Source organism: Salmo salar, chromosome ssa14 (genome assembly GCF_905237065.1).
Source record: "Salmo salar chromosome ssa14, Ssal_v3.1, whole genome shotgun sequence".
Classification (NCBI taxonomy): Eukaryota; Metazoa; Chordata; class Actinopteri; order Salmoniformes; family Salmonidae; genus Salmo; species Salmo salar.
The window spans coordinates 63,005,191-63,028,136 of record NC_059455.1 but is presented as its reverse complement, the minus strand read 5'-3'; the positions used below and the strand labels follow the sequence as shown (position 1 = coordinate 63,028,136).

Below are 22,946 nucleotides of genomic sequence, written 5' to 3'. Positions count from 1 at the left end.
TTTGAGCAATATTTATTCACAAATATCTGTACGGCTGCAGCTGTTCTCACGATTGATCACTGACTGTAGCATTTCCATTTATTTTCTCTCTCTCTCTCTCACTCTCCCTCAGTGCCAGACACACAATTAAAACGATTTAATTCCAGAAAGGAATCAAAGAGAAGATAACAAATTAAAGGGCAACTCCACCACTTTTCAAATTCACTTTCATTATCTCCAACACAATACCAGTGTCAACATACATAACATGGCCAAGGGTATGTGGACACCTGCTTGTCGAACATCTCATTCCAAAATCATGGATATTAATATGGAGTTGGTCCCCCCCTTAGCTGCTATAACAGCCTCCACATACTTCTGGGAAGGCTTTCCCCTAGCTGTTGGAACATTGCTGCGGGGACTTGCTTCCATTCAGCCACCAGAGCATTAGTGAGGTCGGGCACTGATGTTGGGGCGATTAGGCCTGGCTCACAGTCGGCGTTCCAATTCATCCCAAAGGTGTTGAATGGGGTTGAGGTCAGGGCTCTGTGCAGGCCAGTCAAGTTCTTCCACACCAATCTTGACAAACCATTTCTGTATGGAGCGCTTTGTGCATGGGGGCATTGTCATGCTGAAACAGGAAAGGGTCTTCCCCAAACTGTTGCCATAAAGTTGGAAGCACAGAATTGTCTAGAATGTCATTGTATGCTGTAGCGTTAAGATTTCCCTTCACTGGAAGGGACCTAGCCCGAACCATGAAAAACAACCCCGAACCATTATTCCTTCTCCACCACCAAACTTTACAGTTGGCACTATGCATTGGGCAGTTAGGTTTCTCCTGGCGTCCACCAAACCCAGATTCGTCCGACGGACTGATGGTGATGCATGATTCATCACTCCAGGGAACGCGTTTCCATTGCTCCAGAGTCCAATGGTGGTGAGCTTTACACCCCTCCAGCCGACGCTTGGCATTGCGCATGATCTTAGGCTTGTGTGCGGCTGTCCGGCCATGGAAACCCCCATTTCATGAAGCTCCCGAAGAACAGTTATTTTGCTGACATTGCTTCCAGAGGCAGTTTGGAACTCGGTAGTTAGTATTGCAACCGAGGACAGCACTCGGTGGTCCAGTACTGTGAGCTAGTGTGGCCTACCACTTTGCGGCTGAGCCATTGTTGCTCCTAGACGTTTCCACTTCACAATAACAGCCCTTGCAGTTGAACAGCTCTAGCAGGGCAGAAATTTGATTAACTGACTTGTTGGAAACGTGGCATCCTATGACGGTGCCATGTTGAAAGTCACTGAGCTCTTCAGTACGGGCCATTTTACTGCCAATGTTTGTCTATGGAGATTGCATGGCTGTGTGCTCGATTTTAAAAACCAGTCAGCAACGGGTGTGGCTGAAATATTTGGCCGTGTAGTGTATTTCTAGGTTTTGTAGGGGGAAAAAAGTTTAAAAGTTCTACCCAATGACATCATCAAAAGTTTCAACATTTGAAAAACTGATTTTCAAACACTGAGATTTGCGGTGACGTGGGGAGCAAGAAAATACCCTCACTTGGGCTAAAAACTTGTTGCAGGTGATGTCATAGAGAAGCATTTTTTTTTAGGACCCTTCTTATCTTTTTAAGCACAGATAATAGAAACGTGATGTTCTCATATATGTAAACACTGGTTTGGTGTTGGAGATGATGATAATGCAGTTAAAAAGGAAATTTGTCATTTTCATAATCTCCAGAACCACCCCAACGTCAACATATGTGAAAAGTGTTTCCAATGACATCATCGGTGTGCATCATGTGATTTTAACCAATTACAAGTAGGCATTGCCTACTAATCGATTGATGAATTCATTGGAAACATCTTTTTTACTACAAAACATAAATGCCCCATTTTCACATGTTAATGGTACTGGAGATGATGAACATGAAGTGAACATTTTTGAGAATTCCCTTTAAGTGCTTCAACGAACCCAACAGAACAAAATTAAAACTATACAATGTTTGTTTCATCTTCGATCTGTCTATCTCCACAAACATTTACTAAGATAATTATCCTCTCTTGCCATCATGTTATCCCTGGATACAACCATTATACATTCTCTATTATGACCTCTGACCCCTCTATCTTAACGAGTTCAAAATATATCCTTTACCAATCCATTTACCAATAGCCCCCATCTCTATACTAAACACACCCATATATAAAATATACAAAATATTATTTCCAAAATCTCCTCTGAACTGTCCATCTTTGCAAATATAAAAATATACAGTTATGTTAAAATCTCTTTGCTTTCTTCTGTCCTGAACCACCTCTCCTAATCTTCCTCTTCTAGTTATACTGTAGCTCATCCTCTGTTTCCTAGTTTGCCCATGTCTCCCTCCCTGCCCAGTACAGTTAAAAAATATACACGTTTTGTCATAGAAATAAAGTACACACCTGTCTTCCCCTGGCTTGTCTCCTTGTCTATAGCTTAAAAACATTAGTTATCTTGTGATCTGTATGATTTGAACACCTCATTTGAACGGGTGCACGTATGGCCTGCGCATTAACCGGAAAAACACTGCAACGCACCTGATATAAAACACTGAATGACGTCGTGACGCCCAAGTGACAATACCCGTCAAAGAGACACGGGAAGTGAAACCAGCATAGCACAGAATCACTAAATGGAGGCTGCACTCATTACAACACTGCAGGCTACTCGCAACATGGATGCTTACGCCAGGTGTCATACGATGCTTATGTCACGTCTACGTAGGCCGTACGCGCACCCCATCAAATAAAGTGCTGCCACTGCCTTATACCCCTCTCTCCTCCTCCACCACCACCTCCCTCCTCTTCCTCACAAGTCTCCGTGTCGACTCTCAAACTTGTTGAGGATGTTGCGGCAGCGGCCCAGCTCCTTGCGCATGTCGGCCACCTCCTGTCTGAGAGCAGCGTTCTCTCGCTCCAGGAAGGCGGCGCGCACGGTGATCTGGTTCTCCTTAAGGCGCCGGGCGTCACGTGAGCGCTTGGCAGCCTCGTTGTTCTTGTAGCGCCGGCTCCAGTACTTGTCGTCCTGCAGAAGTCACCACAAAGTAGAGGCGTGTTGTGAGGGTGTGTGGGAAAAGAGGAGGAGAGGGGCAAGAAGGCTCAGTTTTGTGATGGCGAGGGGGGCAGGGGGAGAGGGGTCACAACTGAGCATTGTAGTTGCACACTTGAAGCATGTATATAAAGGTTTGTATAAACATTTGTGTTGAAATTACTGAAAAATACACAGAGCCTTACTAATAATGCCGTCACAATTAGCTACTCTACAGACAGCAATATGACAGTTTCCTACCTTATTCTTACCATGGTGTTACATGCACATCTACATGCCAGTTCCATCAGGAACGTATAACTACTTCTTCTGCTCTACAATGAGCAAGAAAGATGAACGCGTGCACCTCAATTACGTAATTCGTTTTAATTCATTGAATTCAGCCTGTAAAGAAAGCTGCACATCTATTAAAAGGTAGACTCAGCAATATGACATCACACGCAGCGGGGAGGACCTCCTGCCTACAGACAGCAACAGAACTTAAACTTGCCCATTCCCAATGTGTGCCCTCCCTTGAGGCATGCCCACATTGTCATTCACTTAAGCAGGAAGTTCACCTGCTTTTTTTAGGATTACATTTTGTTAACTCTACCATTAAGCTTCTTTGGTGCAAACTCCATTTAAAGACAAGAATTGTAAGAAATGTAGCACCTTCTGCTCGTCTGGCACCAGCATCTTGCGTGCCTTCTTGATCATGGGCTGTGGCTTGAGCTCCTCGTCCGAGAAGCGGTGCCTTCGGGGGTCGAAGGCCTCCTGGCCCGGCACGCTGGACAGCGCCACGTCCGCCGGGTCCGGGTCAAAGTTCACCATGACGTCAGCAGTGCCGCTGGTGACCGGCGGGCCCCCTGGAGGCCCGGGGGGACAGGGAGAAGTGGTGGTGGAGGAGGGCGAGAGGTCAGGAGGCCCAACTTGGCCACCTATACGGAGAGGGGCAAAAAAAAAAAAGAAATTGTGGTTGATCACATACTTTTCTCCATGGCCAGTGTGAAAGGTCAAAGCCTCAAGCATGCCGATAATAAGGTATAGAGGATGAGTTATTTCTGTGTATAAAGGCATCATCACACATGACACGTTTATAAACAGGCTGCTGCACGGAGGCTGCAGTGTTACTGGTCAGCCACCAGGTGGAAGCAGAGGCCACATCACTCAGTCAGTTTTGGGGTTGAGTTGGCTGATCCAGGATAAAATGGCACCAAAGCCCAATCTTATTAACAACCATTTTGGGCAAAAGGTTGAAACTGATCCAAAAACAGTGTTGCTGGGTAAACAACCTACATGCAGCGCTAAGCTTTCTTATGGCCCTTGCCATCTCCCCTCTTTAAACCTTTGGTCAATGTCACTCTATTTTACCCTCAGTCAGTAAAATATGCTTGATCTTCAAAGGAGTAGTTCACCATTTTACAGCTTGATGTTAGATGGTTGCTCGCCCTGAAAGTAATCTATGAGCCAAGATAAACTGTAATCATTGATTACAGTTTTTCTTTAAACAGCCACTACAAAATTCAGCTAACCTTAGCCCCCACAAGATAATTAGTGGAAGTGATGGGGGCATGTGAGCATGTTTAAGAAGAATATCCAAATCACCTGAAATCAATTCAAATCTACTCCATATTTGGTTTGATGCTACTTAAAAGGTGATTTGGTTTTTAAATACACGCTCACATGCCCCCATCACTTCCATTGATTGTTAGCTTGTGGTAGTTAAAAGTTAGCTGAAGTTTTTAGTGGCTGTTTAATGAAACCTGATTACAGTATCTGCTGGGCCATAGATTACTTTCACAGTGAGGAACAATCATCAAGTTGTAAAATACACCTTTAATATAAAACATTTTTCACACTTAATAGCAATACAAGTACATTTTCCAGGTAACAATTCTGAGCAGGGTTGTTGGCAACGATTGTTTGATTGCGCTTTGTTTTTAAGGAAACACTTGAGGAAATGGAAATGCTGAAATGGAATGTGCTTTAGGAAGTGTTACATAAAATGCGCTCCCCAGTCCTCTCGCTACATAGCCACCACAAAGACAGTTCCCTACAATACCCCTCCAATCCCTACCCCACACCCCCTACATCTTCTATTTAAAATATGCACAAAATCCTTCCTTTGTAAGTATCCATAGGACAAACCAGTCTTCCTCACGTTCTTCCTCCCTCCTTCAGAAAATAACACAGAGAGAGCACAGCTGTCTAAAGCAGCACCCCCCCGCCCCCACACACACACACACAATAAACCTCACCTTTCATTTCATAGCAGTCTTTCCCTCAGTCCTTATGTCAACAACATGTCATTCTGAAATGTTATGTCACAATGTTGTTCAGTGTGTAAAAATGGTATGGCGACATGGTGGGGATATCTCTGCAATGTAAATCTCACGGCTTCTTTATGTAAGGCTAGTCTTATGCAATATTATGCTAGGGCTCACCAGAGCTCGCTCGCTCTCTCTGCTTTACTCCCTCTTTATGCCTCTCTCCCTCCAACCCCTCCCTTCTCTTGCTCTCTCTCGCGCCATTGCTCTCTGCATCGGCACGTGACACAACGCCTGCACATGGCCCAAGCGTGTGAGAGAGGGAGTAAGGGGGAGGGAGAGAGAGAGGTTTTAAAACATGCAAGGAGAACACTCAACTGGACTCTCCCTCTCTCGTTTTTACTGTATTGCAGTCCTTAAAACCCTTTCCTCTCCACGGGTCATTAAAATGATTTATTGTGCTAAACATTTCTACGATTGATTCCTGAATTTGATCATTTCTCTAAGCGCTCGGATTGTATTCCCTGGTCTGTAACTAATCTATATACACTGCTCAAAAAAATTAAGGGAACACTTAAACAACACAATGTAACTCCAAGTCAATCACACTTCTGTGAAATCAAACTGTCCACTTAGGAAGCAACACTGATTGACAATACATTTCACATGCTGTTGTGCAAATGGAATAGACAACAGGTGGAAATTATAGGCAATTAGCAAGACACCCCCAATAAAGGAGTGGTTCTGCAGGTGGGGACCACAGACCACTTCTCAGTTCCTATGCTTCCTGGCTGATGTTTTGGTCACTTTTGAATGCTGGCGGTGCTTTCACTCTAGTGGTAGCATGAGACGGAGTCTACAACCCACACAAGTGGCTCAGGTAGTGCAGCTCATCCAGGATGGCACATCAATGCGAGCTGTGGCAAGAAGGTTTGCTGTGTCTGTCAGCGTAGTGTCCAGAGCATGGAGGCGCTACCAGGAGACAGGCCAGTACATCAGGAGACGTGGAGGAGGCCGTAGGAGGGCAACAACCCAGCAGCAGGACCGCTACCTCCGCCTTTGTGCAAGGAGGAGCAGGAGGAGCACTGCCAGAGCCCTGCAAAATGACCTCCGGCAGGCCACAAATGTGCATGTGTCTGCTCAAACGGTCAGAAACAGACTCCATGAGGGTGGTATGAGGGCCCGACGTCCACAGGTGGGGGTTGTGCTTACAGCCCAACACCGTGCAGGACGTTTGGCATTTGCCAGAGAACACCAAGATTGGCAAATTCGCCACTGGTGCCTTGTGCTCTTCACAGATGAAAGCAGGTTCACACTGAGCATGTGACAGACGTGACAGAGTCTGGAGACGCCGTGGAGAACGTTCTGCTGCCTGCAACATCCTCCAGCATGACCGGTTTGGCGGTGGGTCAATCATCGTGTGGGGTGGCATTTCTTTGGGGGGCCGCACAGCCCTCCATGTGCTCGCCAGAGGTAGCCTGACTGCCATTAGGTACCGAGATGAGATCCTCAGACCCCTTGTGAGACCATATACTGGTGCGGTTGGTCCTGGGTTCCTCCTAATGCAAGACAATGCTAGAACTCATGTGGTTGGAGTGTGTCAGCAGTTCCTGCAAGAGGAAGGCATTGATGCTATGGACTGGCCCGCCCGTTCCCCAGACCTGAATCCAATTGAAATCATATCTCGCTCCATCCACCAATGCCACGTTGCACCACAGACTGTCCAGGAGTTGGCGGATGCTTTAGTCCAGGTCTGGGAGGAGATCCCTCAGGAGACCATCCGCCACCTCATCAGGAGCATGCCCAGGCGTTGTAGGGAGGTCATACAGGCACGTGGAGGCCACACACACTACTGAGCCTCATTTTGACTTGTTTTAAGGACATTACATCAAAGTTGGATCAGCCTGTAGTGTGGTTTTCCACTTTAATTTTGAGTGCGACTCCAAATCCAGACCTCCATGGGTTGATAAATTGGATTTCCATTGATTATTTTTGTGTGATTTTGTTGTCAGCACATTCAACTATGTAAAGAAAAAAGTATTTAATAAGATTATTTATTTCATTCAGATCTAGGATGTGTTGTTTAAGTGTTCCCTTTATTTTTTTGAGCAGTATATTTTGTTCTTCGTAAAGTTAGTCTGTTTGTGTAGAAGGGATTTAGCAGATCTGTTTTGGTCCGGCGTGAACGTTTTGTCAGAAAATAGAAAGTGACACGTCATTTGAAAGCTACAGCCCTTGTCTTTTTGGAAATCAAACTCAAATCTTACTGCTGGCGATGTCATAAGAGTATGCAATGTAGGTCTAGTCATGGAAAGGGTACACCCTGATGGACATTGTAAAGCATGTATTTGTAATTTTGGAAACAAAATGCACTTCATGGGGGTAGTATACAATATTATGCTTCGTTTAGAAAATGCCACCAGAGGGCGTCAGAGTTTAAGAGGTTAATTACAATAAAACCAAGAGTCAAAATAAAGGGCCCTGAATAGTCTATTGGACAAGTTGTTTGAGACTATACCCTGTCTTTTTACCCTTTGTATATAGCTTCTGCTTGTTTTTGTCCCCTGATCATCTTCCGCTAGCATCAAGCCACCAATTTCGCACTAGACAGGGGATTTATCAATGCACAATGAGGCGTTTGTACTTTGGAATAAAACATAAAGCAGTTCTATTGGCCCTCCTAAATATTCGTTTTTGCCTTGGAGCTTCACAAACTGCCGTGTTTTCCCCCACCGACCAATGCCGACATGGGGCATGTTGAGGAAGGTGCAACTACTGCAATGACAGTTTCAGTCATCTTGTAACATTGCGATCTTGTGACATTGCTCAGACACACACCAATGCAAAACACGCAAACATATGGTCAAAAATAATCCCTCACCTACACACCGGGGTTTCGAACCGGTTCAAGGCACAGAAACAGAACCTGGGCCTCCCGCGTGTTTCACAGAGGTCTATGGCACTGCATCGCAGTGCTTGAGGCGTCACTACAGACCCGGGTTCGATCCCAGGCTGTGTTACAGCCAGCTGTGGCCAGGAGGCGGCGCACAATCTGGATTAGCCCGTCTGGGATTTCCTTGTCCCATCGGACTCGAATCCTTGTGGCGGGCCAGGCGCCTGCAGGCTGACCTCGGTCGCCATCTGGACGGTGTATCCTCCGACACATTGATACGGCCGGGTTAAGCAAGCAGTGTGTCAAGAAGCAGTGCAGCTTGGTAGGGTTGTTTTGAACAGAAACAGTATATTTCTCTCCCTGGTCGGAGAGAATGGCTCTCGACCTTCGCCTCTCCCGAGTCCGTAGGGGAGTTGCAGCAATGGGACAAGACTGGATACCAATTGGATATCATGAAATTGGGGAGAAAAAGGGGTAAAAGTACAAATCCAAAAAATATATATATATTTATAAGTAAACAGAACCTGGAGCGAAAGTGATCCATACTGTTCCGGAACAGAACAGTCATTTTAGAAGAATGGGAACCGCAACCAAACATTTATGCAAAGCGCTCAAGCTGCAGGCAGACACTGGAAGCATACTGTACTGATATTACAATTTTTTATTTAACTAGGCAAGTCAGTTAATAACAAACTCTTACTTTCAATGACGGCCTAGGAACAGTGGGTTAACTTGTTCAGGGGCAGAACGACAGATTTTTACCTTGTCAGCTCGGGGATTCGATCTTGCAACCTTTCGGTTACAAGTCCAACGCTCTAACCACTAGGCTACCTGCCGCCCCGAACTTGATTCAAAAGATAGGGAGAGATATTTTTAATTATCTAGAGAATACTTTTTAATGCTAGTTAAGGATACTATAGGCCTAGGCTAGTTAACATGTTTCACGTTGGATTTATAAATCTACAAAAAGGTAAGACGTGTTTTTCATTTTGGTGCCGCTCTGCACACACAAGCTTGTTAGCTAGCTAGCTCAAAGGACATTCAAAGTTCCTCCATAGAATCCGCTCCTCCTAGGCAGAATTCAGTGGATCTAATTCAGATAACGCATGTCATAACAAGATGCCCGGCACTTCAAGCCTCCTCAACCCGCAAAATTTAATTTGCATCTTGCGCCATAGGCTACACTTGTCTGTCCATTACGCATGTAAACAACTAGCTTGCCTGCTCTGTCCTCAACGATTGGTGAAGTCATTCATGAGCTACATGTAAAAAAAACGGTTGATTTGACAGGTTAAAAAAGGAACGATATAAACCAATACTTTTTTGGGGGCCGAACCAGCTCAAAACTTTATTTCGCTGGTCAGAACAAAAATGGGGGAAAAAAAGTGGTTCTGTTCAGAATGAAACGATGGGGAAATAATTTCAGTTCCAACGTATGCTACACACAGAAACAAACACTCACATGGACACAATCACACACACACACACACACAGTACATACCTACACCCACCCACACCCTCCCCTCTTTTACCACACACTAACTAGAGCCCTGCATGGGCATGAATTTTAAGCCCGACCTGCGACGTTCAGGCCCTACCATACCCAGGCCTGATTGCTTCTGCCATTAGCGGCTCCTCTCTGTCACTCGATCACTCCCTGCGTGCAGGCAGCCCACTCCGCATGCGTTCTGCTCATGGCGGCTTTGAGTCTGTGTATCCATAGCAACGGCTCTGCTTGGGCTACTCTGCCAGACATATTAGAGAAAGGAGGACATAGGAATCCCATTGGCCAACGAATAGGGGAATGTATAACGCCCCACCCAGCAGTTTTCGACCAATCGCATTCACATTGTCATGCTGCATCACGCGATTGCTAAGCTAATCGTCACGCAATCCCTTCTCAAAGTCAGGATATGAGTCAAGAAACGTCCCTATTTTCCTTGAAAAGTACGTAATGTCATGATTCCAAAGTTCTACAATATTACAGATAGCAAGTTACAGTAAGTATCTCACATCTCGGAAAGTATTTGTAATGTTGTACTTCTTGTTGACGAACGTCATGCTAAGGTTGCGTTTTTGAGCTAGCGCCCACTTGACTCTCATTCACTCCTTGAAGGAGATCTCTCCATGTCCCAGAATCGCCCAGAATGCACAGCACGGCCCATTGACGTAGCATGTGCAACGTACAAAATGGCCGTCAATACGATGCCAATGGAGTTTCCCATCTCCTCAAAAGTATCTCTGGCTTTGCTCTGCAAACGAAGAGACATGAGAGAGCAGTTAGCTGTTAGCTACTTTTGGTCACTCTACACTCGAGGAAATGTTTTAAAAAAATAATAATTTCTCCTGTCTTATATTTGCAGAGGTTTAAGGACTTCTGACATCGTGTTATGATCTTAGTCAGATATGGCTGTACTGCGCAGCAGAACACGAGCAAATGGCTCAGCTTCAAAACGTTAGTGATTAATTTAGCGATACCCGAGCCCTACTAGTACCTTAGTTATTGATGGAAAAAACAGGCCCTAACCCGATGTATAATGTTGGGGCCCATCGGGCTCGGGTCAGGTAGCAGAGCTCTACTACTAACCATGTAGGCACTCGGGCCCTCCCATCATGCCTGGCAGTCCGTTTGGTGGCAGCGGCACATTGTCCAGGCCCAGCAGCGAGGAGGAGGATGAGGAGGAGGACATGGAGGACGATGAAGACGAACATGGCGGAGGGGATGACGGCGGGCACTGGGAGCTCTGGTTGGGCACGGCCGACTGCAGGGAACTCTGTGAGGGCACCTGGGCGCTGGCGCTGGAGCCGTTGCCACCTTTGTTGTGCATGGCCATGCCGTTCTCAGTCAGGAACTCCTCCAGGTCCATGTACTGCAGCTGGAAGAGGCCCCCGTCGCTGCAGGGCAGCGTGCGCTCCCACAAATGGGGCCCCAGGAAGGCCGACTGGGAAGGCCGGCCACCTGGAACCCCACCCATGGAGTCCTCGTCTGAGTCCTGGGGCTTGTCTTTATCTGTTAGTGGGAGATGGGGAGAAAGAGATAGAAAGGAGATGGAGAAAGAGAGCGAGCGAGATGGAGAGAGAATAAATGAAAGAGAAAAATTGGAGGAAAACGGGAGAGAGAGCGAGATAAAGAGAATTAATGAAAGAGAAAAATTGGAGGAAAAGGGGAGAGAGAGCGAGATAAAGAGAATTAATGAAAGAGAAAAATTGGAGGAAAAGGGGAGAGAGCGAGAGAGAGAGAGGGTCATTGAGTGCAAAAATCCAGCCTGTTCAGTGTTCATCACTGCTGTCGCTTATCATCACATAATCTGCCTGGGAGCCTTGTGCCTTCAACAGCTCTGCAGGCAACCAACCGCCATTTCATGGCTGCATCAGCAACAGTGCCAGCAGTCTTCCCATCCACACGCAGGCTGGCTGACAAATGTGAGTAAGGGTGTGAGATGCTATGCTAATATCATGAAGGTGAACTGAAATGCTACTCTGACATCATGAAGAGGAAGTGATATGCTAAGCTAACATAATGAGGAAAGAGAGAGATGCTAGGCTAACATCATGAGGAAAGAGAGAGATGCTAGGCTAACACCATGAGGAAAGAGTGAGACGCTAACATAACGAGGGAGTGAGATGATACGCTAACATTATTGGCGGAGGTGGCATCGTCTCGTGTCTCAGCCCTCACTCCCTCGAGTTGGCATCTTAGCGAGGATAATAAGGGGAGGCGAGAGCCATCACATTAATGAGCAAGGAGAGGGGGCTCCAAAATGGGGGATCACTATCAGTGTGACACCGCTGAGAGCTAGGCAGAGGAGATCAGATAGAGGGTAGAAGGGGTAGGGAAGGATGTGACAGGGCTGATTCATAGTGTGATGATCACACCAGGGCTGTACTGGCCAGCAGGACAGCCCAGCACATTATTGTCAGCACACACACACACAGTTTTGGAAGAGGGAGAGAGACATGCAGAGGAAAGAGAGAGAGAGAGAGGAGAAAAAAAGGGAATGCAAAATAAGCCAGACAGACAGGAGAGATGATAGAGAAGAGAGGAGACGTGAGAGGGGTGAAAGGGAGGAGAGAGGAGAGAAATTGAGAGAAAAAGCAATGCAAAAATCATAAATAGACAGGAGAGAGGAGAGATGGAACAGAGGAGTAATTAGGTAGGAGGATGGAGACAGAAAATATAGACGGGGGAATGAATATAAGAGGAGATGTGGTGATAAGGAAGAGGAAAGGGAAGAGGAGACTAAAGAGATTCAAATAGGAGGAGAGATGGATGACAGAGCGATTATGGTGGACGAGGGGAAATATAGGAGATGAGAATAAAGAGGGTGAGGAGAGAAAGAAGAGGGAGTGGAAATAGGAGGAGTGACAGAAGAGAGGAGAGAAAAGGATAGACAGAGAGATATGCAATGCAAAGAAAAGAAGTGGGATGAGAAAAGAGATAGAAGTGAAGGGGGATTGAGGGAGATGTGACAAGTGCAAGAGGAGTGAATGAGGGGGATTTGGTAAATGTGCTAGAGGATGGAGAGGCGGACAGAAGAGGTAGGAGAGGAGAGATACGGACAGCAAGTGGGTGTATATGAGGGTGTCGAACAAAGCAAGCAAGCCAACCAAGGAGAGAAATATACTGTTTCTGTTCAAAGGGAAATGCATCATGCATCGAAGCCACAGGCAAGCAAATATGTTGGATGCAAAAAACACTCAAGACTCCATCTCATGTAATAAAACCCTTCTCCATCCCTTAACATTAGTGATGCATCCCAACTATGCATGCTCTAATGGTGAACTTGATGCTGGTAGGCCCTTTGTGCCCCGACTCCATTGGAGGAGCTGTCAGTCTTGGTCAACGTCACCTCTTACACAAAGACATCCATGGAAATGGTGGAGGGCTGCTGTTCAACTCTATAGCCACCAGGGGGAGGCTGTTAGTCAATGTGAATGTTGTTTGTGTACGGACAGCAGCCGCCTAAGGTTGTGACATCCCTTTAACCTAAACGCTAAGTTCCTTATTTTAGGGGACTAGCTACAGAACTATTTCGGCTGCACAGACTGGAATATGTTCTGGGACTCTTCCAATGGCATTAAGGAGTTTACCACATTAGTCACCGGCTTCATTAATAAGTGTATCAATGACGATGTGCCCACAGTGGTCATACGTACATATCCCAACCAGATGCCATTGATTACAGGAAACATCCGCACTGAGCTAAAGGTTAGAGCTGCCACTTTCATGGAGCAGGACACTAATCCGTACACTTATAAGAAATCCCGCTATGCCCGCCGACGAACCATCAAACATGCAAAATGTCAATACAGGACTAAGATCAAATCCTACAACACTGGATCTGATGCTCATCGGATGTGTCTTAACAGATTACAAAAGGGAAACCCAGCCAAGAGCTGCCCAGTGACACGAGCCTACCAGACAAGCTAAATGCCTTCTATCCTTGTTTCGAGGAAAGCAACCCTGAACCATGCGAGAGCACGTTGTTCCGGACGACTGTATGATCACACTGTCCAAAGCCAATGTGAGTAAGACCTTTAAACAGGTTAACATTCACAAGGGACAGACAGATTACCAGGACGCGTACTCAGAACATGCGCTAACCAGCTGGCAAGTGTCTTCACTGACATTTTCAACCTGTCCCTGAGTCTGTAATACCTATATGTTTCAAGCAAACCAACATAGGTTACCTTGGCGTTCTTAGCCACAGTGGCTGTCTAAATGACTACCGCCCTGTAACACACATCTGTAACCATGAAATGTTTTGAAAGACTGGTCATGGCTCGCATCAACACCATCATCCCAGAAACCCTGGACCCAGTCCAATTTACATACCGCCCCAAACAGATCCACAGATGACGCAATCTCTATTGCACTTCACACTGCTCAATCCCACCTGAACAAAAGGAAGAATGCTGTTCATTGACAACAGCTCAGCATTCAACACCATAGTGACCTTCGAGATCATCACTAAGGATCCTGGGACTGAACCCTCCCTCTGCAACTGGATACTGGACTTCCTGACGGGCTGCCCCCCAGGTGGTGAGGGTAGGCAACATCACATCTGCCACGCTGACCCCCCTGCGTGTTCACCCACGACTTCGTGGCTGCGCAAGTCTCCAACACCATCACATTAAGTCTGCCGACGGGGCTGTAGTAAAGCAGGTCGAGAGCTTCAAGTCCCTCGGTGTCCACATCACTAAGGACCTATCATGGTCCAAACACACCAACACAGTTGTGAAGAGGGCACGAAAATGCCTCTTCCCCCTCAGGAGGCAGGAGTCTGAGAAGATTTGTCATGGGCCCTCAGATCCTCAAAAAGTTCTACAGCTGCACCATTGAGGGCATCTTGACTGGCTGCATCACCGCTTGGTAAGGCAACTGCTCGGCATCCGACCACACGGCGCTACAGAGAGTAGTGCATATGGCCCAGTATATCACTGGGGCCGAACTCCCTACCCTCCAGGACCTCTATACCAGGCGGTCATTGCAGCGGGAAGTACGGGGTTGCTAAGGGTGCTGCAGCCCCCCCTGAAAAAAATCGAAATTATATTTGAAATAAATAATTTTTCAGAAAAGTAGTGCACCGGGCATTTAATAGTCCTGTATTAACAGACCAATATAGCCGTCTGCAGTGCCAGAACAGGCAAAAAGATTAGTCCAGTCCCACCCCAACTACTTCCCACGGCTATGCAGGCAGTGTCAGAGGAAGACCCTAGAAATTGTCAAAAACTCCGGCCACCCAAGTCATAGACTCTTCTCTTTGCTACCGCACGGCAAGCGGTACAGGAGCACCAAGTCTTTGATCAAAAGGCTCCTGAACAGCTTCTACCCTCAAGCCACAAGACTGCTGAACAGTTAATCAAATGGCTACCCAGACAATTTACATTAAAGCCCTCTATTATTTATTTCTCAGTTGTTTTGCACTGACACTCCAAAACACACATTACATACAGTCGCACACACATGCATTTTGACGCCACACACACTGCTGCTACTCTGTTTATTATATATCCTGATTGACTAGTCACTTTTCCCCCTACCTACTTGTACATACTATATTACTTCAATTACCTCATACCACTGAACAATGACTCGGTACTGGTACTCCTTGTATATAGCATCGTTATTGTTATTATTGTGTTACTATTTCCTTTTTTATTTAGCAAATATTTGTCTCTCTTTTTAACTCTGCACTGTTGGGAATGTCCTCGTAATTAAGCATTTCACTGTAAAGTCTGCAGTGGTTGTATTTGGAGCATGTGACCAATAAAATTTGATTTGACTCAAAGTTCTGGTTGTCCCCGCTTCACATGCTGTTCTCATCTGAGATGCAGTATGTGAAATCTGACGCCTTATTTGCATAGGGAGCGACACATTTTCTGGCCTATCTAAACAAAGGATCGATTTCCTCTGGCTGTGAAGCGTGCAGCTCCGCTTACAATGAATACAGCATATGAAAACAGGTGAGGCTAGCGATTGCAGAAAGAAAATATCTCTCACTGTGATGTTCTCAGATGGACTTAGAGCTCTCAACATGAAAAAAATACAAAATAATTTAGAACAATATAAACAAGACCACTTTCTCTTGGTTACAGAGCAACTAAATCATTTTGTGCTTAAAGTTGAAGTTGTAACAAGTCAATAGGCGTTTGAATGGCGTCTTTTCTGTTGTCAGTTGTATGAAATGTCAATTTTGTACTGTCACAAAGTATGATCATACTTATTTTACAGCTATAAGAAAGATTAAATATTATAGTAAGTCATTACCGTAATCATTTGATTGTTACTATATTTAGAATGCATTTTAATCATTTCAAGCCCTTTCCCCAACTTTTGTTGAATAGGAAATAAATCATACATGATTTTTCATATTTTCATCATATATGTAGTGTGAACACCTCAGCATTTTATAACTACTTGCCAGAAAGGTGAGATTTTAATATTTCTATCAGTATAAGCAATATATAGTCATTCTTATGGCCTTCATGATAAATAACTACTTTTGGGTACATTATTCTTTTTACATTACATTTAACAACCTTCCCTGCCCCCACCCTTAGTTAACATTTGACCATTTACAATGTATCTAGTCTGTGTTTGTTGGATCAATGTTTTTTGGATTGAGAGCTCATGTTAGACATCCTTATACACTGAGTGTACAAAACATTTGGAATACCTGCTCTTTCCATGACATAGACTGACCAGGTGAATCCAGGTGATTGATGTCACTTGTTAAATCCACTTCAATAAAGTATAGAATGTTGTTTTATTATTTAACTAGGCAAGTAAGTTAAGAACAAATTATTATTTACAATGACGGCCTAGGAACAGTGGGTTAACTGAACGACAGATTTTTACCTTGTCAGCTCGGGGATTCGAACTAGCAACCTTTCGGTTACTGGCCCAACGCTCTAACCACTAGGTTACCTCCCACCCCATACAATAGATGAAGGGGAAGGGCCAGGTTAAAGGATTTTTAAGCCTCGAGACAATTGAGACATTGATTGTGTATGTGTGCCATTCAGAGAGTGAATGGGCAAGACAAAAGATTAAAGACCTTTGAACGGGGTATGGTAGTAGGTGCCAGGTGCACCGGTTTGAGCGTGTTTCGAACTGCAACGCTGTTGGGTTTTTCCATTTCAAAAGTTTACTGTGTGTATCCAGAATGGTCAACCACCCAAAGGACATCAAGCCAACTATGGGAAGCATTGGACTCAACATAGGCCAGCATCCTTATAGAACGCTTTCGACACCTTGTTCAATCCATGCCCCAAACGAATTGAGACTGTTCTGATCACAAAAGGGGGTGAAACTAAAATATGTTCCTAATGTTTTTTACACTCAGTGTACATTAATATCATGAGCTTTGTCCTTAACGAAGGATAAACACACTCATGTTCTATGCTGTGTATGTGTTTTTGCTGGCAACAAAAATATGAACCTATTGCCATAAGAAGTAATGCATTATACAAGTTAATGCAAGAATGCTTTATATTTATAAACATGAAACAAGCAAATGGAATAAAAACAAAGATTGCAGGCCAACCTGTGTGTATGTGTATTTATTTTAATATTTGTTATGCATATACGGTCCCCTTCCTGCTCTCACCACACACACAAACCTCACCTTTCATTGCACAGCAGTCTTTCGCTCGCTGGTCAACCTTGATGGGCAGCTGTAGGAGAGTCTTGAGGCTGGCCATGGAGTTCAAGTGTCCACCGGTCGGGACACTGCCCGCAAGGTTACCCGTGCCGAACTGTGGGCTCGCTCCAGCCGGGAGGTCAGGCGGTAGGAGCTGTGTGAGCGGCCTAGACATGATTGGGATGGTGGTTGATTCCCACGGTGGAATGAGCGCGGAATTTATCCGATTAATCCACAAAACGATTGACTGGCTGTCAGCGGGTTCACAACACAGTGACGTGACGATTAAAAAGGTGGACAGGTGGGCAGCTGAAAACACACTGCTAGACCGACTGTTATTTACCTCATTCGAACACCAAATGTTAGCCTATCTAAATATGCATTAAGTGCTAGAGAATAATAGTAAAATTCGACATGACAAATATAACTTGATATCAACAATAAACTATTGCTATTGCTCTTCCAACTTTCCATGAGAAAATCAAAAGTGAAAATGATGTCCTCAAAAATATGTTCATGGTAAAATGTGTTCCTATTCAATATCCTTAACAGATGCAATGTGCCCTTTAAGAGTTAATCACTTATCCCTGCCTCTATCTATGAGATAAACAAAGTTGCACGTCAGCGCTCAGATATCGCCAAAATGCCTTGCTTGATGATGTCCGTTTAATTGAGGATAATAGGCATCAAACCGAGTTGATTTTCTTCTTGACCTGGACAAAAATAAAACAAACCTGAGGGTTGTCCATGGAGTAAAATGGATTATGGAGCGATACCTGGAAATCCAATAATAGAGAAAATACGTGTGGGCGGGGGGTGATACGAGGGGGAAAAAAAGTATTCGTCAAATAATATCCAACATGAGTAGGATAGGTGTTGAGGTCTCTTGTTTTTCCTCTCCCTACTTAGTCGATGTCGCTCCCTCCGTCTTTCGCTCTCGTTATTTTTGTCGTTTACCTTCTTTCCCTGCCTTTCTGTAGGCTACGAGCAAGGAAGCAACCGAGCGCGGCAAGAGTCAGCTGGAACGAACACGGGCCGCTCTCGTGACATCACCGCTCACAGGGGATTGGCGCTGGGGAGAGGCTGATCAATATTCATGATCTACAACTCCTAAAACGCCCAAAACAACATTAATGAGCACCACCCCTTCATAAACAAACCAGTCAGGGGGAGTTGTCGATTACTGTAACCAATTACTGCATAACTTTTAATGTAACCAATGGATGGAACACGTGGTTGACCTTAATGTCAGTTATAAAGCTAAACTAGTAACCACGAGATGAATGGACCAATGTACATATCTGATTAAGATCACGGGTCCTGTAGGTTACACACAAACTCCACAACTGTAACCAATCCTAAACCTACACAAGAATGGAATTGCTTTGCAATGTCCAGTACCCTCTGATTTATGAAAAAAAAAATGTTACTATTAAATTCCTTGTAGACTACTTGGGGTGTGGACTATCTCTGTAATTTCAAGGATCCGGATCCCAAATTCAACAAATTATTAAAATTATCTTTATCAATATTTTTGCATTAAATGTGAAAGTCTGTGTTTTGGCCGACACAAAATATCTATCTCCCTACTACCTTAAAACCGATTCCTGCACTCGAAGGGAGCACATGGCCCTGGCACGCGCGGATGCTGCCTACCAGCGATTGGTTCAAATTAGGTTAGTCTCTGCCCTTTGCAGAACGCTATTGGACAAAACTAGGTCATTGGCTCCGCCCAAAGATTTCCCCATGGTAGGGCCGCGTGAGACAGAGGCGAGGTAAAACAGGCAAGTGAGCCCAGTGAGATTGAACGGATTAGTGTTTCATTTAGCAAGATCCAGAGATCATACGGAATTTGCTTTAAAGTAATTGGTGACCACCGCACAGTGTAAAAGTGTTGCTTGATCATTTCCTTATTATAGTATTCCCATAATGACAATAGGCTATTAACACTTAAAATATATATATGGAAGGTACTTCTCTATATTAACTACCCCTCTAGGTAATATTTGCTTTGAAAGTTAAATACAATTTTGTCTTGATAGTAATAATTTCCAATTTTATCTGTCACACTTCTGAAGTACAACAGTGTGATGTGCTATTTTACATAATTTAAAAACAGCTTCTGAGGAACTATGTTTAGGAAAAGTAGACCATATTATCAAATCCACATCACAACTCTTACAATTCATTTTTTAAAAGACAGACATTAATGCTTTGTATTATTTATATTACTATTCACATGGGGCCTTTCAATAAAGTAGGGGATATGTTGGGATTTGAATTAAATGAACAACATGGATTGTCTGCCTTGATAATCCCAAATTTGAGTGGTTAAAATTGCCTAATGCATTTGATTTTATATTGTGTCATTAATTAAACAATAACCTGTCACAATTTATTAAAACTTCAATTTTAAAATATGCATTAGACCTACAAACCACTAGATGGAGGCAATACTGCAGTTTTCAAGAGCAAACATATCATAAACCAAAAACATTCAAAATACATGGACAAATTATTCACACAGATTAATCACTCCTTGACTTGTGTATATGGTGTGAATTGTTATAGGATGGATACTTTCAATGTGCATGTATAACTTCATTTCTTTATGTAAATTGCAATGTTTCTCATACACAAAATATTCCCCTCCGTCTCCCTGGTCATACTTCTTCTGTAAGCGTTCATAAAAGGGCCTCATATGGCCATCTAGAGGACACTGAATAGTATTACACAAGTCATTTTCTAACCACAGATGCATGGCAGTTCTCCCAACAGTAATCAAATGTTACTGTGCGCTTAATGTGTATCTATCTAATTTGCAGTTTTGACTGCAGATTCACACCATTTACCCTATGAGAAACTAACGTGTGTTTAATGCATGCCCTGCAAACTGGTGACAAAATACAGTATATCAAAAAATAAAGAACTTTCTAAAAGGAGAATTCTAGGAAATACACACATAAGCAATTTTCCAGTTAGGGAAACTTTCAGAACAGCCGGTTGTGAGTCTGACAAACAGCCGTACTCATCCTCAGGGATTTTTTCACTGTTTCGAAATGGAGCATGGAATGTGCCAACAAGTGAGCAATAAACATCTCTGCAGTGTAAGGACAGTGCACTGGGGCGCCAAGTGTGGAGGACCTGGCTATTCTGCGATTCTTTTGAACCTGTTAACTGATCAACACAAAGTGCATTCTGAAAGTATTCAGACCCCTTGACTTTTCCACATTTTGTTACATTACAGCCTTACTCTAAAATGGAATATATACACTACCGTTCAAAAGTTTGGGGTCACTTAGAAATGTCATTGTTTTTGAAATAAAAGCAAATGTATTGTCCATTAAAAAACATCAAATTGATCAGAAATACAGTGTAGACATTGTTAATGTTGTAAATGACTATTACAGCCGGAAACGGCTGATTTTTAATGGAATGTCTACATAGGCCCATAATCAATCATCACTCCTGTGTTCCAATGGCACGTTGTGTTAGCTAACACAAGTTTATCATTTTAAAAGTTTAATTGATCATTAGAAAACCCTTTTGCAATTATGTTAGCCCAGATGAAACTGTTGTTCTGATTAAAGAAGCAATAAAACTGGCCTTCTTTAGACTAGTTGAGTATCTGGAGCATCAGCATTTGTGGGTTCGATTACAGGCTCAAATTGGCCAGAAACAAATAACTTTCTTTTGAAACTCATCAGTCTATTCTTGTTCTGAGAAATGAAGGCTATTCCATGCGAGAAATTGCCAAGAAACTGAAGATCTCGTAGAACGCTGTGTACTACTCCCTTCACAGAAAAGCGCAAACTTCATTAAATAGTACCCGCAAAACACCAGTCTCAACGTCAACAGTGAAAAGGCAACTCCAGAATGCTGGCCTTCTAGACAGAGTTGCAAAGAAAAAGCCATCTCTCAGACTGGCCAATAAAAATAAATTATGAAGATGGGCAAAAGAACACAGACACTGGATAGAGGAACTCTGCCTAGAAGGCCAACATCCCAGAGTCGCCTCTTCACTGTTGACATTGAGACTGGTGTTTTGCGGGTACTATTTAATGAAGTTTGCGCTTTTCTGACGAGTAATAACTGACGAGTTTCAGAAGAAAGTTATTTGTTTCTGGCCATTTTGAGCCTGTAATCGAACCCACAAATGCTGATGCTCCAGATACTCAACTAGTCTAAAAGCCAGTTTTATTGCTTCTTTAACATAATTGCAAAAGGGTTTTCTAATGATCAATTAACCTTTTAAGATAAACTTGGATTCGCTAACACAACGTGCCATTTGAACACAGGAGTGATGGTTGCTGATAATGGGACTCTACGCCTATGTAGACATTCCATAAAAAATATGCTGTTTCCAGCTACAATAGTCATTTACAACATTAACAATGTCTACACTGTATTTCGGATCAATTTTATGTTATTTTAATGGACTTTTTTGTTGCTGCTTTTCTTTCAAAAAACAAGGACATTTCTAAGTGACCCCAAATACCCCATATAGACAAAGCAAAAACAGGTTAAGACATTTCTGAAACTCGATTAAAAAAATAAAACAAAAAATATCACATTAACATAATTATTCAGAACTTTGTTGAAGCATCTATGGCAGCAATTTCAGCCTAGAGTCTTCTTGGGTATGACGCTACAAGCTTGGCACTCCTGTATTTGGAGAGTTTCTCCCATTATTCTCTGCAGATCCTTTCAAGCTCTTTTAGGTTGGATGGGGAGCATCGCTGCACAGCTATTTTCAGGACTCTCCAGAGATGTTCGATAGGGTTCAAGGTAACTCAAAGACATTGAGACTTGCCGCGAAGCCACTCCTGCATTGTCTTGGCTGTGTGCATAGAGTCGTTGTCCTGTTGGAAGGTGAACCTTCGCCCAAGTCTGAGGTCTTGAGCGCTCTGAAGGAGGTTTTCAACAAGGAGCTCTCTGTACTTTGCTCCGTTCATCTTTCCCTCAATCCTGCCTAGTCTCCCAGTCACTGCCGCTGAAAACATCCCCACAGCATGATGCTGCCACCACCATGCTTCACCGTAGGGATGGTGCCAGGTTTCCTCCAGACGTGATACTTGGCATTCAGGCCAAAGAGTGGAATCTTGGTTTCATCAGACCAGATAATCTTGTTTCTTACAGTCCGAGTCCTTCAGGTGCCTTTTGGAAAACTCCAAGCAGGCTGTCATGTGCCTTTTACTGAGGAATGGCTTCTGTCTGGCCACTCTACCATAAACGCCTGATTGGTGGAGTGCTGCAGAGATGGTTGTCCTTCTGGAAGGTTCTCCCATCTCCGCACAGAAACTCTGTCAGAGGGACCATTGGGTTCTTGGTAACCTCCCTGACCAAGGACCTTCTCCCCTGATTGCTCATTTTGGCCGGGCGGCCAGCTCTAGGAAGAGTCTTGGTAGTTCCAAACTTCTTCCATTTAAGAACGGAGGCAACTGTGTTCTTGGGGACCTTCAAATGGGGCATACATCTTTTGGTACCTTTCCCCAGATCTGTGCCTCGACACAATCCTGTCTTGGAGCCCTACGGACAATTCCTTTGTCCTCATAGCTTGGTTTTTGCTCTGACATGCATAGTCAACTATAGGACCT

At 44.1% G+C, this 22,946-nt stretch overlaps 1 protein-coding gene across 1 annotated transcript; it reads right to left on the bottom strand.

Annotated features, from left to right (window-relative positions):
- Nucleotides 1-1,817: 1,817 nt before the first annotated feature.
- On the bottom strand, nucleotides 1,818-18,406 carry LOC106570004 (hepatic leukemia factor). The gene is made up of 4 exons (XM_014141848.2): nucleotides 17,335-18,406; nucleotides 10,791-11,213; nucleotides 3,716-3,981; nucleotides 1,818-3,040 (listed from the first exon to the last, which is right to left on the bottom strand). Exons 1-4 carry the CDS (start codon nucleotides 17,522-17,524, stop codon nucleotides 2,825-2,827), a joined length of 1,095 nt encoding a protein of 364 aa, XP_013997323.1. The 5' UTR covers nucleotides 17,525-18,406; the 3' UTR covers nucleotides 1,818-2,824.
- Nucleotides 18,407-22,946: the final 4,540 nt, after the last annotated feature.

Coding starts and splice junctions, on each gene's coding strand:
- LOC106570004 (XM_014141848.2), bottom strand. CDS start 17,524: ATGTCTAGGCCGCTCACACAGCTCCTACCGCCTGACCTCCCGGCTGGA. Junction 3,982..10,790: donor AGGGCCCGAGTGCCTACATG/GTTAGTAGTAGA, acceptor CTCTCCGTATAG/GTGGCCAAGTTGGGCCTCCT. Junction 3,041..3,715: donor TGGTGCCAGACGAGCAGAAG/GTGCTACATTTC, acceptor TGACTTCTGCAG/GACGACAAGTACTGGAGCCG.